Here is a 17,719-nt window from a genome sequence, read left to right on the forward strand (position 1 = left end):
TGAATCAACTTGAGAGTAGGAATAAAATATTCAATCTGGTTCTAGGAATTTCCAGAAAATACTCCCAGCTAACAGAAATGTCTTTGGGTTTTAAAAACAACACTAGGACTATAGCAACAAATGCCATAACTTCTGGATGTATTTGTCCCATCTGGACTTTAGGATGCACTTCACAGATTGCATGCTTTACTTCTTTAGTGACCAAAATAATCTCATTATCCCACTAGCTGAGTCAGTTCTATGTGTGATGGGATGGAGGAGGAAGGGATCAGACTGGAGAATTCTGTCATCCATATTCTTTACTGTCTGTTTACAAGCTGTATGACAAGGAGAAGTGTGTCAGTGGAAGCCCTGGTTTGGAGAGAGTGCATCTGTCCTGTGGCTGATAAAAGTACAGCCCTCCCACAGAAGGCAAAATAGGTACTGAGAAAGCCCTGACCTATTCAGAAAGAATCAAAGAACATGTCATTTCAACCTGTGTTCATCAGACCTACCTGCAGTTTCACTTTAACACCATCCACTGTCACTACTTTGTTCTGTAAGAGAGAAAAGAAGAAAAGCATGGCACTGTAGTGGAACAACAACCGCAACTGAAAAGTCAGCACTGGCTTTTCCTTTAGACCACCTGTTACAGTCCTACAATTTAACTGGCTGCCCTATATCCACTGGACAAGCAGTAGCAGTTTAGCTGGTTAAAAGATAACAGAGACATTATCTGACCTAATGTTCAGCCAGGAACCCTAGAAATGATTGATTTATGGATATTAGAATTTATTTTCTCTTTATAGTTTCCAAGCCTACTTGAAACAAATCCCAAACTACAGTCTCTAGGATTCGTTGAAAGGAAAAGCCATTTCTGTGAATTAGCTCATGTTTGTGTTATAGACATGTCATAAAGAGTTGGAGGACCAATAGATATACACATGACACACCTTGATCCATGTAATGTGTTTTAATGAACTCTAAGTTGGGCCATTTTTTATTTCACATAGGAAATGGCACAAGTCGATACAATTGACAACATTTCCTGCTTTGTGCCACAGGCCATCTTTGCATGGGGTAACCTAACTTCATTAAGTCAAAGCTTATTAAAGAGAAATTACGGTAACCATCTACAGAAACTTAGTAAATTGCCTAAAAACTGGGGAGGGATCCAGTTGCAAACAGCAACAGTTATTAATCATCACCTCCCTTCCCATAACACTCATAGGAGATGTATGGATTCATATCAGTAAAAGACCTGAAAATATAATCAAACTATGAGAGCTACCCGGGGGGGGGGGGGGGGGGCAAACTAGGATTAACTAGAAAATCTTGCTTCAAGCTACTGGAGAGTGGGAATCATGTGGCACTTCAAATGTTGCTGGACTGCAACCTCCACTTATTTCTTACCAGTGGATATGTGAATTAGGGCTGCTGGGAATTACAGTTCAACCATGTCTGGAAGGTTGCATGATCTCCACCCCTGGTGGAAAACATTAAAAATGCAATTTAACAAAGCGATCTGCTGTAAAACATTTTGGTATCTCTATTTTCAAGATGTGCCCTATTTTGGTTACTGCCAGTTTACCTTCTCTGAACCAAATGTCATAGCTATCTCAAAATTTCCTGATATGAGGGTTTCCCACTGGATCAACTACGGTAAATAATGAAAATGTGACGCACATCATCAGTACTTATTGATAAAAAAGAGTTAGGTACCAAACAGGTAGGAAAGAGCCATGAAATCCCAGAGTCAAAGTATAGTTATGTTGCAGCTATTTGGAAGGCTCTTTTAAATTTCATAGTTGTGAATGTCATCCATTTTTATCCCATCATTCTTTCAAGGAGCTCAAGAAAGCATGGAAGGTTCTCTTCCCAAATTATCATTACAACAAACCTGTGAGGCCTGTTGGGATGTGAACTCATGACAGGCCAGAGGCTACCTTTTAGGTTTTATTATTGAGCAGAAATGTGAGTCTAGTCCTACTTTGATGGCAGCAGCAGCAGGTGGCTTTCATGTCAGTGGGAGTGAATCTGTTCCATGTTTCCATCCAAACTTTAAAGGATCTGTCTAAGGCCATGAACTCTATCTCCAGGCTAGGCTTAGTACCATGGATTGTGCCTCTAAAGTACAAAATAATGCCTGGTGTGTATTCACCACTCACTTACATGGGAGCCACCAGTTCCTGGCATACTAATCACTATACCACACTTTTCTCTCATCAGTTATTGGTCTGATTGGCCAGAGAGGTTTCTTCTCTTGGTTGGATTAACAAGGTGAGTGTTGCTGCCTATAGACACCCCATTTAGCTAGCTGAATGTAATTGTTTTGTATAAAGTAACTGACCTGTTTACTTGTGACTGAGCACAGATACCAAAAATTAGAAGAACAGCTTAAGGAATCAATAACTACCCAGTTAAAATATGTTTCCCATTACTCCTGTATGTATTACACTTACGAGAAATCAAAAAAGGCTTTCAATGTACATTTATCTATTTTATGCCAATACTTTCCACCAAACATCAAAAAAGCATCTTAGGAAAAGAACAGTTATTGTCCAATCTTCTTCAGTTCAAATTACCATGGAATGGGGAAAAATACCTATTATTGCTGCTGAATAGCTACTAAATATTTGCAATGGTCATGTCGCAGGCATATTATAATTCTGATGGGCGGAACAGATAATTATGGATTAGCAGCAATGTTCAGCCCTTCTTCAAAGGGGATTTGTAATCAAGGTGACCCAGGTCAAGAGCACCCATTCAGGAGTGAGGGATTGCTATCTGCCCAGTGCTTCATGCCAGTTCTTCAAAATCTGGGATAACAAGGATACACAGCAGTGCAAGTCTCATTGTGTAATTAAAGCATGCCACTGAGAATATCTGCTCAACTGTGTTTGAAAGTAAACAGCCTATTTGCTTGCCTTCACTATTGACTTTACACCAGATATTATCATAACCAGTCTGTAACTGTCACCCTACCCCAGTCGTACATTATTTTTTAACAGTTATCACTAATGCAGATCCATTCATGCTCAGGTGAGCAGCAGCACTGAGAACAACATGGTATACTACCTCAAGGAGCTTTGTGGAACCAGCAATGAAGTTGTAAACCATTAGGACTCAGCAGGCTGTATCAAGGGTTCTTGACTTCTCTATGATATGTTGCAACAGATGGAGGATTATATACTTGAGGCTTAATTTCTTGCTTTGGTTAGTTTGCAGTTCCCATGACATAAAAGTTGGTCCCTTATTGTGATGTGAAAAATTACCTCCTACTTAAGCACAGTTACAACCCAAAAATTGTTTGTGGCATGGAAAAGAACAAGACACTGTTTCAAACACCGTCTAGGAATATCAAACACTCAATATTACAGATGTTTCATACTGAGTTTTGACACCCCTACAGTCTATAAACTGGTTTAATTGCTCACTCAATTGTTAAAACAACAAACCGATGAAACCAATCCTGAAGAACTGAGAACAAGAAGTGCCAACACATTTAAGATTACGCATGGCAACATTTCAATTCAATACAGGCATCTTTACTTACAGAACCAGATTCTCAAAGTGCAGAGCTCTTAAAAAACTAGGAAATCTGTAGCAAATTCAGTGCTTATTAGTCACTGACATTTTTGTCATCCATAGATCTGAACAGACATCCTATGCCAGTGAGTTTCAAAACTCATCAACAAAAAAATGTTGATTTTAACTTAGCAGTGACAACTTCCTTAAGTTCTTTCTAGGTCTAGTAGTGGGCATATACCACCCATATTTTGTTTATACCCCACCCCACATTTGACTTCATCAGTCATATGTCTAACCTGCACTTTTTATAGAGCCCTCTTGGATTACTGCACTCTATAACTCAGGTCACTTTTACTGCCCTTTTATACATCTTTGATACACCTCCAGATGACTTTTAAAAATAGTTTTTGATATGTCTATTCTGTGTTTTCATGAGATGTACCTGGCATTCTGAATTATGCACAGAGATAGTCTATGATGGTTTAGTGCCCAAAGGGGGAAAAATCCAAATGGTCTATCAAACTTAAGGTGTAGAGATAATAAATGTCAATTTTATACCCCAAAATCTACCTGGGGCAAACCTATGAAATTATATAGGAGTGCTCCATCAGGGTGAGTGGAAAAGTTGCTCTGCTCAGCTAGAGTCATCTGCCAAAATTGAAAAACAGTTGTTTGTTTGCTGGTTTTGGTTGTTAGGGTTTTTGGGAGGAGGGGGCGGAAAAGGTAACTGCTTTGAGTATATCATAACACAGTCTGGTTTTCCAGTCTTTCCTATGAAAAGTTCAGAAAAATTTACATGTATCAATATGATGTGGTCCAGGCCTTTTTTTTTTCTTTTTCTTTTTTTGTCCCCTACATTTTGGGACCCACTTGGTACAAGGATCTATACTGGGAGCAGAGCTTTTTAATGTTCTGCTTCAAAGTGCAAAGAATTACAGCTGATATCTCCCATGTCAGTGTAGTGGTTGGTGAAGCCACTCCATAGCTTGAAAGTGCTGTGCAAGGCACTAGAGAACATTCCTAACCAGGTTCAGCACAATGGATACTTCTCTAAAGACTATTTTGGGACCTGGAATAAATCCATTGCCCATTGTCATGGGGACCATCAAGACCACCACTAAGAAGAGCATGGATCCTTGTGATGATCTATTTTTCAGCAACTACAGTTGTAGAACACCTTGCTTCTGTTCACAGATTCCTGCAGTTAGGGACACTGAAGCCCAAATAAGGATGCAACTACACTGTAGAAATAATGTAGATTGACACAACTTTAAATGCTCCAGCCTATGGAATCCTGGGATGTGGAATTTTACAAGGTCTTTAGCCTTTTCTGCCAAAGAGCGCTGGTACTTCACCAAACTACCAATCCCAGGATTTTATAGGATGCAGCCATGGCAATTAAAATGGTGCGAAACTTCATTATTTCTACAGTGTAGATGCACTTTAAAAATAACATTAAATGGATGTAAACATTTGACATGCCGTATTTTTGTTCTGTAAAGAGCTACCATGGTGTATATTTGTGTGTATGTGTGTTTAACATATCCAGACTGGAATTGCAGCATATAGTTAGGAGATATTTTATGCATCCACCCATGCTGTACTACTAACAGAAGTCTCATCTTATCTCCAGACTGCCATCAAGGGGGATGCTCCCACTCCTTGGTGCCAAGGAACCTTCCTTTCTGGGGCTAACACCAGCTTTAGGAATGTGTCAGATTTTTTAGTGACACTACAATTGGGTGAAGAGAAGATTTTAAAAATAACCCTTATCCATGTGCTGCTGTCCTGATCCTTATTGCTACCTAAAGAACAAAATCAAACATGTTAAATGCTTACACATATTCAGTATCATGTCTAATCTGAACCTCATTTTTGTCCCCTTTGCCTGCACCTTGGTTCTCTCATGAGAGGCACAACAACAGTATGCCTAACAATTGTCTCTGACTCTGTAGCAAAGGTCTCTCCCTTTAGACATTGGCAGCTGTAGTGGGGTCTCACCCGGAAGTCTATGCCGACAGTGGCTATGAAGGTCCCAGAGAGGAAGGCCCCGTCTTTGAACTGGATGAGGAAGCAGGTTTTCCCCACGCCTGAATCTCCAAGCAGCATCACCTACAACATGGGGGTGCAAAAGCTCATTAATAGTATAAGGGATGGTGCATACCTTCCATGAGACCAAACTGTGTATGGAGGGGGGAGCTGTTGGGGAAGAAGAGCTGGACGAAAGAATGGAGCAATTCCAGAGTCCTGAGCCTGGACAAGGAACGCAGATACAGCTGTGCACAATATGAACCGCTCCTTGTTACTACATAGTCTGATCAACTTCCTCTTTTCTCCCAACTCCTTTGCTAATTATTTGCATAGCTGTTCACATAACAGGTCATCTCTCTTCTTGGGAGCAATGGAGGGAAAGTCAACCAGGACAAGAAGATGTTTCTGTTCAGGAAGCCCTAACAGTCAATAGATTCTGGGAATTTTTCTTCCTTAAATAATTTAAGGGAGATGAGAAAAAAGGACTGAAGAAGCATTGCAAACCACATATGGAACCCCCATAAAATTCTGCATTGGAGACCGGGCAATTGCAGGATAAGAATCAAACAGGGAACAGGGATGTGAATCTTTGCTTATATCATTCTTGCATTCAAAAATTAAAGATATCAAATTTTTCTCCTCATTAAGGAGACCTGGTGGCACAATGGCTAAATGCTGGTACTGCAGCCACAATGTTGTACGTTCGATCCTCGAAGAGAGCTCCAAGGTCCACTTCCGTTCTTTCAAAGCTCGGTAAACTGAGTACTGAGCTTGTTGGGAGCAATTGGCTTACATATTGTAAACTGCTTAAGAAGTGCTAGTTCACTGATAAGCAGCATAGAAATGTATTTGCTATTGCTATTGGTACTAAGTGAGATTATGGGAGTTTTTGCATACTTTGCAATATTTTGGGTTTCTTGCAACCACTTTGAAAATGGGTGTTTTTTTTTAAAAAAATGCTGCAACTTACACAAAGCATAATATTATTGAACAAAAATTGGAAGGGGATACAAAAAAAAGAAGAAAAAAAAGAAAAAAAGAAGAGACCCACTCTTACCTAAGGTGAAAAATGTCATCTTTAATATGCAGCTTTCTTTTGTTTTCCCTTTATTTTTCTGCCTTTTTTTCTTAGCAGAAAAATCTGTCAAGGAGAAAGGGTATTACAGCTGCAAGATGACTTCTAATTTTGAGCAACAGGAGCCCTCTGTCTGGAAGGACCCACACACAAGAATGCAGACAGCGACCTCGAACTTGTTCATTTCTCATCTTAGTGCTGTGACTGAAGCTTAGGGAGAAGAGTCTATTTTGATTTTCCTGATGAAGGTATCTTTTGAGAAGGGATGAGCTCAGTGACATCAATACATAACCTCTACCCCCACCCCAAAAGCTTAAAGATCCTTCCTCTGGAAGAGTGTTGTTGGATCAGATCTGATCAAAGGTCCAACTACTTCTGCCTTCTGCTTGCAAGAAGCCCACAATAGGGCATGGAGGCAATGGGGGATGGTATAGGCAACAATTGTCATCCTTCTATTTGGAAAGGGGAGGGAGGAAAGCCCCTATACAGGTGGCCAAGTATACATAGAGAGTAATGTTAGCAAGTCTTTCTACCTTTTGTGCTCTCTCAGAAGCTGACCTTAGCCACATATCATCAATGCAATATGTGATCTTCTGCATGCAACTAAACCATTTTGATAGGTATTAAACTGACAATACTTATTTACTGGCAGATTCTGGGCTTCTTCTGTGAGTTTGTCACCATGTCTTCTCTCTGAGTGAAAAGAAGTTTGCAAACTCTCTTCTACTGATTGATTACCCTTTTAATCCCTTCTTCCTTGCCATTCTCTCATTTCTCTTGAATAAGACAGAAGGGGCCCTTTTACACTACACAATTATAGTAGTTATGATTCCACTTTAACTGTCATGGTTCAATTCTACAAAATCCTGGTATTTGCAATTTAGGCAGGGGCTTCTAGAATTCTTAGCAGAGACCTCTTCTAGTGCTTCACCAAATTACATATCCCAGGATTCCATACGATGGCCATTAAAGTGGAATCATAGGCCTGTAACTATTCAAACAATGGCCAATAAAGTGGAATCATAGTGCTATAGTGGAGTCTGGCCTGCAACTATTCAAACAACCTGCTACAGCTTCCACTTGTAGTTAGAATTCAACAAGTTATTCCACTATATTTAAGGTCTATAATACATGTTCAGCTCCTCCTTTTGCTTCTCCTTTAGTCCAGGCAATATAAACTTAACTTGGGAATAAAAGTCCCCACTTCTGGAGGCAATTATCTTCATACAGAGAGAACCTAGTACAACCACCCATCAAATTATGTGTGTGTGTATGTGTCTTCAAGTTGCCTGTCAACATATGGAGACCCCATTACTTTTATAGGGTTTTCTTAGGCAAGGCTACTCAGAGGTGGCTTTGGCAGTTCCTTTTCTGAAATATAGCCTACATCACCTGGTATTCACTGGCAGTATCCTATCCCTGCTTAGCTTCCAAGATCAGATATGATCTGGTGCCTTTAGGGTATATAGGCCCAAGTCAAGCTATACTGCCACCTTATTTAACTTGGATTGCATGGACTGTAGGAAATTTTTGACCACAGACAATAAGGTGTCAATGCTACCTGTGCATATCCATGGCAGTAAACCTGCCATACATTGTGAGACTTACATCTATGTAAACATGGATAAAGGGCCAACTCTTATTCTGCACTAAAGATTTTGAGCTGGAGAGGTCACCAAAGAACTGTTTGCTGGAGGAAGCTCCCAATTCAAATGGAGGCTGGCTCCTCCGCACTATGTTCATTATAAGCAAGCAAGTCTACCATTCACTAACATAGCCTTTGCAAGCTCTATACATTTACCAGTCTCTGAAGACATTTTTGATGGTGCAACTCAAATCTTGCACCTGCCTTCACTCAAGGGAGCCAGAGTGATGATCACATGCACAGCCTGTGATTGGGATCCTGAGTCTCTCTACAACCAAGAGTGCTTTCTTTCTCTGCCCCAAAAAGCCATTGCCACCATCAATACATATGTAGACTTCACTACAGCTTGAGAAAGCAAGGGAGGCAACACTGCAGCATCTTTACTCAGGTGGTAAGTGCCTTGAGCAAACTTTACCAGAGCTGGGAATCTCTTCCTCCCTTGGCAGTGCCTCACCCTAGCTGCAAGATAGCAGAGCAAACAAGCAAGCCAGCATCCACTCCTCCTCCTAAACAAACAGACTTCAGCTTAGAAGTCCAGGCTTTGCTGGCATCCCTGAGTCAATTTGTACTTCAGGGTAGGGACACTGTATCATATTATGAGACTGATATCTGGATACTCATTGCCTCCTCCTCCTCCTCTTCTTTGTATTTATACCACCACTATATTATAGTAAAAAAAACAACTTTCATGGATTAGAGCCCCATTTCCATCAGACAGATCCTAGTCTACATAAGTATGTGTACCAAGAAACCTGTTCCTCTTTTAAGAAACTTTTCAGTTTCTTCAATAAGAGAGTAACAGGGTAACCCTCCTGGAATATATCACTGTGAGAAATGTGGATTGGCAAGTATTCATCTACCTATAAAGAGTGGTTCTCCCCCAGCCTCTTCTGAGATAAGAGCAGTCTCCTGTCTGTGGCTGCGGGACAAACCTATCAGGTATATCAACAGCACTGACAGAAAACAAATAAACAAACACCAGGCTCTTAAATGTCAAGTCTTTTAAAAGGATTTTTTTCCCCTTCCGGATTTGAAAGCAAACATGACTGACTCAAACAAACAAAAACTAGGAAAAGAAGACATCTCTGAAGTAATGGAGCCCTTTACAAAGTAAGAGTGTGAGTTGCTTCATGAAATCCCTGTCTAGTCTTCTGAACTGCTCCTCACTAGCTGGATACGGCAGTTATTTCTCCGCTGTTTAATACTGGAAGCACACTGTTTCACCATTTCACAGTTGTACTCCCAGTTAGTTTCATCTGAAGATTGTGAAACAAAAGGAAAACCCCTTCCCCTCATTTCTATATTGGAGAAGAACAGGGACTAATGCACAAAAGATACAGGCCATTGAGCAGGGTTGCTGTTTCTACAACAAGTCAGGAGTGGCTGAATGAAAGATTTGTGCTAGGGTTGGCATCTGCCTGTTGGGCATCTGCTAGGGCCTGCTGCCAACTCCCAGAGGCTTCCCTGGCCCTGCTACTGATGCTCCTTTGTGATGCAAACTCTTTACTATCTTCTCCCTTTGAGCACATGACAGTGTCTGAGAGCATAGTGTGGTGTAGTGGCTTGAGTGTTGGATTAGAACTCCAGGGGACAAGGGTTTGAATCCCCACTCAACCATGGAGACCCTTGGGTAAGTCACACTCTCTCTCAGGCTCAGAAGAAACTTTGCCAAGAAAACTCCATAATAGGGTCACCATAAATTGGAAACAACTTGAAGGTCCTCACCACCAACAAACAGGGACAGCAATAAAGAGAAGGAGGACCAGCAGACTCTGCTAGGGTTGGAAAATTTTCCAATTGAAAAAATTATCAGCACGGAAAGCACTAAACACTCCACTCTAGGTGCCCCTCTCACCTGGCGCCCTTTCTCACTCCTCAATAGGAGTGCCACTTTTACTGCCATGGCTCCTTCCTGTGGAATCCTGGGACTGGTAGGGAGGGGCTTTTACAGACTTCAGAATCAGCCAGAGAGCTTCTCCTCTGGTACCTCTGACAAAACTGCCAATGCCAGGAGTCCATAGGATGCGGTCATGGCAGTAAAAGTAGGATTATAGTGCTATAATTGTGCAGTTTGACAGGGCCCTCAGTATCTGCCCAAAAGCTCCCTCCTGAAGCTTTTCTTTAAACTCAAATGTTCTGGGACTTTGTTGATCGCAATTTTTGTGCAACTGTCCATTTACTCCTTTGTCACGATGTCTCTTCTACTGCTAGCAAAGTCCCAGTCAGCTTATTTCTGCCTGTGCACTTTTCCACCTCAACAAAACTTACCTGAGACCAGTTCAGCACAGAACTAGTTCCTAGTACAGTATTAGTTTCAAAATGACCATAATCAGTAAACCACAAAGCTAGATACCGGTTGCAGTTCTCTCTGTTATTGAACTCACTCACTATTGAACCAGTGGTTTTCAGACTTTTAACCTTTGTGACCCCCCCTTACATGCATATATTGCCCTCCCACTCCTTGCTCAACACAGTATATGAATAAAAATATTTTGTTTGGTTGAAAGAAAGAAGTTGGCAGTGTGCATTTTCGTAGACTTGTGTTTCCTTCCTCACATGCATTTGGACCATTTGAGGAACCAGACTTAATACTATGAAAGTTCATGCTTCCACTTCTTTCTTTCAATTACCACATTACTGCACTACACTTTTATAGTGCTGCTATTCCACTTTGACTGCCCTGGCGGCCTCCTATTGCATTCTGGGGTTTGTAGTGAGGTCTAAGAGCTCTTTGGCTGAGAATTCTAAATGCCCCTCCTTAAACTACAAATCCCAGTATGCAACAGGAGGCAGCCAGAGCAGTTAAAGTGGAATAGCGGCGCTATAAGAGTATAGTGTGGTAATCTGGTATGTCTCAAAGGCACTACAAGATCTTGCTACGTACTGATTCTACACACTAACACAGCCATATCTTTGAATATTTTGTTTGTTGAATGTCCATATTTTTGTTTGAATATTAATGTATATTCATGAACATATTCTTGCAGCAGCATTTCATCCCAAAGACCAGGGGAGTGATGGGATGAGTGGGGGAAGAAAAATGGCAGCTCAGGATGGGTCCCGCCAGAGGCCATCATCCAGTGAGCTTCCCCACTCTCCTTCTCCTCCTTCCTCATGCAGAGGTGGCTGCTCCAAGCACCCTTCTCACCTCTCTCTTCCCCTCTAGGACAGAAAAAGCTTGGGAAGCAGAGAAGGAAAAAGAGGGGGGGGATCAGGGCCTCCAAGTCTCACGGCCCCCTTGAGTAAATCTCTCACACACTCTGGAGGTCCCACTCCATAATTTGAGAACCACTGACCTGCACCATTTTGAATCACAAGACCTGATTTGACATCATGACATCATGAAACCAGCACCAGAAAAGTTCTATGCAGGAACAAGACTGCTTTTCTTTTCTTCAGTTCCTGACCTCTTTCTGCATGGCAGGGAACTTGTTCACCACAGAGCAGGCAATTCTGTATACTATAGTTAACCCAATTCTGAAGTGGTGCACAGTAGTATACAAGAGCAGGCAGCCTCTGTTTGTGGTAAGTAACACATGTGCCCCACTCAGCACATGTGGTAGAGCAAAACTGGCATTGTACAACTTCCATGTACAAAACAGTTCTGCCTTATAAACTTGTGAAGGGGTCATCAAAGTTGTGGGGAACCAGATACATGTCTGCTTGCTGGGCAGGCATGGTGACAAGAGTGGCTTGCAGGTGGCACTGCTCTCTGCTGCAGATAAAGAAATAACAACAAAATGCACTTATTTATACACTTATTTAAGTCAAAGCTGTTTTTGTCCATTTGCATCAAATTGCTGCCCTAATTCAAGCTGTGCACACATCTGTCCAGAGCTTGAAAAGGTTTGGGACTAAAACTCCCAGAATCCCCACAGACAGCATAGTCACTGGGAGATCATGACAGGTGTAAACTGAAAGGTAGCTTTCCAAGCTCTGTGCCTTCCCCTGTCAGCTCTCCTGGGGTAAAAAAAATCAAATAGCCTAGAACAATGAATTCCTGAATCGATTACTGGAGGGTGCCACTGAGGGCAGAGTCCTTTCTGATTATTATTGTTGGAACTGCTGTAGGTGTAAGAGCTAAAGTGCTCCATCGCTGGCTGCATCTGAGCCACAAGGGGCAATTCCCTACTCCCCTTCTTACCATCACTTGAGAGTGTGATTCCTGGAGCTTCCATCCCACTTTGTAGAGAGATTGGCATGGTGTAGATCTGAATTTGAGGAAGTCATCTTCACTGCTTGTCCGGCCCTTCCCCCATCATGGCAGCCTTTTTTCTTAGAGACAGATCTTATGATCAACCTCCCCACAAATCCCACTTTCAACTGCTTCTTCCTGATGTGGTTTGAACAGCAACTGCTGTAGCTGCTGTGAGACAAAGAAAGAGAGAGAGGAAGGGAGGAACACACTGTGTTGCCATCTCTGAGGGATCCATTTTAACCAGCCATCTCACTCAAGAAGGCTCTGGCCATCCCATCTGAACTGGGAACAGTCAAGTGGATCCATCACCCTCCAAGGCAGACTAGGAAAATGGCTCAGAGGCCAGGCTTTGATTCAGTGCCAGGTGTGGATTTTTCCACCTTTTTTGGCAGAGCTAGAACAACTGACTAGAACAACCAGTCCTTGTCACTACTGTATTTCCAGATTGGACCATTTGAACTTTGGTGACTTAAGCATCATGTAATGCAAGGATGGACAAGATGCTGTCCTGGGCCACTTATGGCCTCAAGTGTGTTTGTATGGCCTGCAGCAAAAACATACACATGCACACACCACGCATTTATCCAGTCCAAAAATGGCTTCCACTGCTCCAGGAGTGGCAATCTACTTTTTAAAGAGATCACTGCCCCAACAGTAATGCTAAGAAAGGTAGAGAGAAGTAGAAAGAGAAGAAGACCACATCAGGTGGATGGACTCAATCAGAAAAGTCATGAGCCTGAATTTGCAGGACCTGAGCAGAGCAGTGGATGACAGGGAGGCTTGAAGATGTCTCATCCACAGGGTCACCATGATTGAGAGTCAACTCAAGGACAGTTAACAACACAACAACCCCTACCACCAAAAAGCTCTGTGTGTGTGTGTGTGTGTGTGTGCGTGTGTGTGTGCGTGTAACCACTTTAAAAACTAGGAGTGGCATCCTGGACACTTCCAGTCTAGGGTCTTTTTGGCGCTGGTGGGGATACCCAGGACCCACAGGAGTTGCCCAACCCGGTCTTAAGGTAGAGAAACCTAGCAAGAGAGAAAACAGTCCCCTTAAAACCTTGTGTCAGCCCTGACACATCTGACAGAGAGTGTCTCTGAGCATGTGCAAGCCATTTTCCTCTCATCCAAGGACTTGTACCTGCTTTGGGGGGGGGGGCTTTCCAGTGGAGGCATAAGCCCCACCAGCACTGGGAAATGTGCCCCTCAACCATCTCCTGCCATTTTTCTAAGTGCAGAGTTTCAGGGATGATAAAGGTGCTTCATGAGATTTGCCAGTGGAGAGAGGGATGGGACATTGTTCCTCAAAAAGGCATGTTCACTTTTAGTATGTGTTGGCGGGGGGGGGGGGAGATATCCCTTGCACATCAGGATCCTAAAGAGTAAAGATATACAACAGTGAAGTTAGAATCAGCCGAACCATGATATTCCCCATCACCCTGTACAGATGTGAGAGCTGAACAGTGAAGAAAGTGGATAAAAAGAAAATGAACTCTTTTGAGTTACAGTCCTGGAGAAGAGTGTCAAAGACACTGTGGACGACCAAGATACACACAAGTGGGTCCTTGAGCAGATCAAGCCACAATTTCTTTGGAAGCCAAGATGATCAAACTGAGGCTGTCATACTGTGGCCACATCATGAGAAGGCATGACTCATTAGGAAAGACAATCATGCTAGGAAAGGTGAAGGGAAGTAGAAGGAGAGGAAGACTACATGCCACATGGATAGACTCAGTTAAGGAGGTCATGGGCATTAATTAATTTACAGAACCTAAGCAGAGCTGTTGAGGACAGGGGGTCTTGGAGATGTCTCCTCCACAGGGTCGCCATGGGTTGGGACCAGCTTAGGGCAGGGTGACCAGGCATCCTCCTTTTCCAGGATGTGTCCTACATTCCAATCTTCTGTAGAGAGATTTTGTAGCACCTTTGAGACTCACTCAAAGAAAGAAGCAGCATGAGCTTTAGTAGACTTAAGTCTACTTCCTCAGATGTGTTTGGATCTTTTAGTGAGTCTCAAAGGGGCTACAAGATCTCTCTACCTACTGATCATACAGACTAACAGGGCTATATCTTTGAATTCCAACCTTCTGCCAAGGAGGAAACATCCTCCATTTTGAGCATAACTGGAAAGAACGGATTTACATGTATAGGTGTGCTTTTTAGCTTTTATTGGGTCATGTCCTCCATTTTCCTCTAATGCCCTCCATTTTGTGGTGCCAGGGGCATCACTAGGGTTGGTGCCACCTGGTGCAGCAACTCATGGCATCACCCCCTTTATCCACCTCCTCCCATTTCACACCACGCAGAATCTGTAGCAATGCTTGTTTTGCACTAATGCTACTCTACCACTGAGTCTCATGCTAATAGCTGTGACATAAACAGACAGCAAAATTAAAATTACAAAGGGCCCTTGTTATCCCCTGCGGTTTGGTTCCAGGACTCATTAAATATAATGCCATAGCAAAATGGTGTCCCTTATATAAAATCAAGGTTTGTTATTTGGGATTTATAGATAGATAGATAGATGTAGATACATTAATATTTTCCAGTTGGCGAATGCTTGAATCCGTGGATAAAAAAATCTGTGGGTAAGGAGGACCAACCGTACACCTTCAAAATTACAATATCGTATGTACAACCTAAATGTATTTACATATGATAACAATTATTATTATTGTTATTTATTTATTTATTTATTTATATCCCGCCTCTCCCTTCAGATCGAGGTGGGTTACAATATACGTAGTGGCGATTTGGTTGAAACGCTATGCATTTAAAGAAAGTTTACAAAAATATATATTTTTTAAAAAACAATGAGTTTAAAATTTTGAAATTTTAATTTAAAATAAAATTCTGAGTCCTCTCCTTTCTTCACCCCCCTCCCACCTTCCCTTAAAGCCTTTTAAAGGGAAGCAAGTGAATGCCATAGCCCCTTCCTGCCCAAAGGTAGGTGTCTGAGGAGCAGTGGGGTCCCCCCCTTTAGGGTGTCACTTGGTACAGTCCGCACCCCCTTTTTTCAGGGTGACAGAAAATAAAACGGCCCCTCCGCTCCCTCCCTGGGACCCCCTCCGCTCCCTCCTCCCCTGCCTCCAACCGCCACGCCCCCTCGCGCCCCGAAAGGGGCGTGGCCAGGCTCCCACCTTGCCTGCGAGGTCGTGCGAAGCGCCGCTCCTGCTCAGAGAGGACGAGGCTCTCTCCCTCAGCGGAGGTGGCGCCTCGCCATTCTGCGCCTGAGGGACGCCTTTGCCTTCTCTTTTCCCCTTCCCCGCCTTGCCGTTGTTCATGGTGCCTCCCCGGGTTAGGGAGCAGGAACTGAGGGAGGCTGGGGAGCTCCGGCCACGCCGAAGCAGCTCCCTCCGCCGCTCCTCCTCCTCCTCCCCACACAGCCTCAGAACCGCCCCTTTCCGAGCTTTCAGGTGGCGCGAGGCCAAACCGTCGTCGTCGGCGCGAGGTCGCAGCCCCTCAGCCTCTCTCTCGCCCCCCCCCCCCCATTGCCGCCTCTGAGGAGATTTTCAAAACTTCTCCCCTCACAGTTTCGCCCTTGGTTTCACACGCCTTACGCCATGTAGTCAGCGAAGCACTCGACGCAAAAAGTGTCCGCGAGGGGAAGCGGGAAGCGCCAATTTCTTGTCAGTTTTTCAGGCTATGTGGCCATGTTCTAGAAGAGTGTTCCTACCCCTTCACCAGCAGCTGTGGCTGGCATCTTTAAATGAGAATGTTGGCATGGAAGAGAGAGGGGTGTGTGGGTATAATACACACACACATGGGGCCACACTATCATCTATATCTATCATCTATCTATACACAGACACACACACACACACATACACACACACGGGGCCACACTATCTATCATCTATCTATATATACATACACATACCTACCTTCCCCATTTTCTTCCATGCCGGCATTCTCTGAAGATGCCAGCGAAACGTCAGGAATAAACTCTTCTAGAACGGTCTCATCACCCAAAAAACCCACAAAATAACTATGGATGCTGGCCATGAAAGCCTCCAACTTTGCATATCCAATAACTGTTTCCCTCCCTTTTTGGACTTTATTTTCCCACACACTTTTCTCCACCTGTGGAGCCAGAGGTCGTTGGTATATTCATGTGTTCAAAATCTCACCCAAGGCATTAATTATTATTTCATAGAATCGTGGAAGAGACCACAAGGGTCATCCAATCCAACCCCATCCTGCCATGCAGGAACTCACAATCAAAGCACCCGGACAGATGGCCATCCAACCTCTATTTAAAGACTTCCAAGGAGGGAGACTCCACCACTCTGAGGAAATGTGTTCCACTGTCTCTTACTGTCAGGAAGTTCTTCCTAATGTTGAGGTGGAATATTTTCCAGTAGCTTGCATCCATTGTTCTGGGTCTTGTTCTGTAAGGTAGGAGTCCAAGTAGACCACCAGTTGAATATGAGTCAACAGTGGTGCTTTCTGCACCGCCATTTGGGACGTCCTCCGGACGTCCCATTTTAAAAAAGGGGCGTCTCTTATAGATGCCCCTGGGCCTAGTACGGACTCCGTCCGTACAAGATGGCGCCGGCCCTTCTACATGGCCGGCGCCATCTTTCCGTATCGGACGCTGAGCGTCCGTACGCGTCACGCCGCTTGTGACGTAGCGAGTGCGCCCCTGGCGCCTCGCTACGTCGCGCGGGAGTCGGGCCGTGTGAAGGCTCCGGCTCCCCCGCGGACCTACTGGCGGCGGCGGCAGACTGCCGCAAAGCGGCGGTCTGTACCCCGCCAGTGTGATGCGGCAGCTAACAAGGCCAATGCGATTTTAGGCTGCATCAGTAGAAGTTTAGTGTCTAGATCAAGGGAAGTAATAGTGCCACTATATTCTGCTTTGGTCAGGCTCCACCTGGAATATTGTGTCCAGTTCTGGACACCGCAATTAAAAAGGATATCGAGAAACTGGAGCATGTCCAAAGGAGGGTGATTAAAATGGTGAAGGGCCTGCAAACCATGTCCTGTGAGGAATGACTTAGGGAGCTAAGGATGTTTTACCTGGAGAAAAGAAGGTTAAGAGGTGATATGATAGCCCTGTTTAAATATTTGAAGGGATGTCATATTGAGGAGGGAGCAAGCTTGTTTTCTGCTGCTCCAGAGACTAGGACACAATGGAGCAATGGATGCAAGCTACAGGAAAAGAGATTCCACCTCAACATTAGGAGGAACTTCCTGACAGTAAGGGCTGTTCGGCAGTGGAACACACTCTTTCCTCGGAGTGTAGTGGAGTCTCCCTGGA

At 43.6% G+C, this 17,719-nt stretch overlaps 1 protein-coding gene across 7 annotated transcripts in view; it reads right to left on the bottom strand.

Annotated features, from left to right (window-relative positions):
• Positions 1 to 17,719, bottom strand: part of RAB37 (RAB37, member RAS oncogene family) — a 105,083-nt gene that overhangs the window by 11,035 nt on the left and 76,329 nt on the right. For 3 of the 7 annotated variants that reach the window (XM_042449970.1, XM_042449975.1, XM_042449976.1), the window contains 2 exons: positions 5,512 to 5,622; positions 495 to 536 (listed from right to left, as the gene is read on the bottom strand). In XM_042449970.1, coding sequence (XP_042305904.1) covers positions 495 to 536; positions 5,512 to 5,622 — 153 coding nt within the window. Of the gene's footprint in view, positions 1 to 494; positions 537 to 5,511; positions 5,623 to 15,599; positions 15,848 to 16,343; positions 16,381 to 17,719 lie in introns of those variants that run through there. The other 4 variants (XM_042449974.1, XM_042449971.1, XM_042449973.1 and 1 more) reach the window with 4 other exon arrangements.

This window comes from Sceloporus undulatus, chromosome 2 (genome assembly GCF_019175285.1).
Source record: "Sceloporus undulatus isolate JIND9_A2432 ecotype Alabama chromosome 2, SceUnd_v1.1, whole genome shotgun sequence".
Lineage (NCBI taxonomy): Eukaryota > Metazoa > Chordata > Lepidosauria > Squamata > Phrynosomatidae > Sceloporus > Sceloporus undulatus.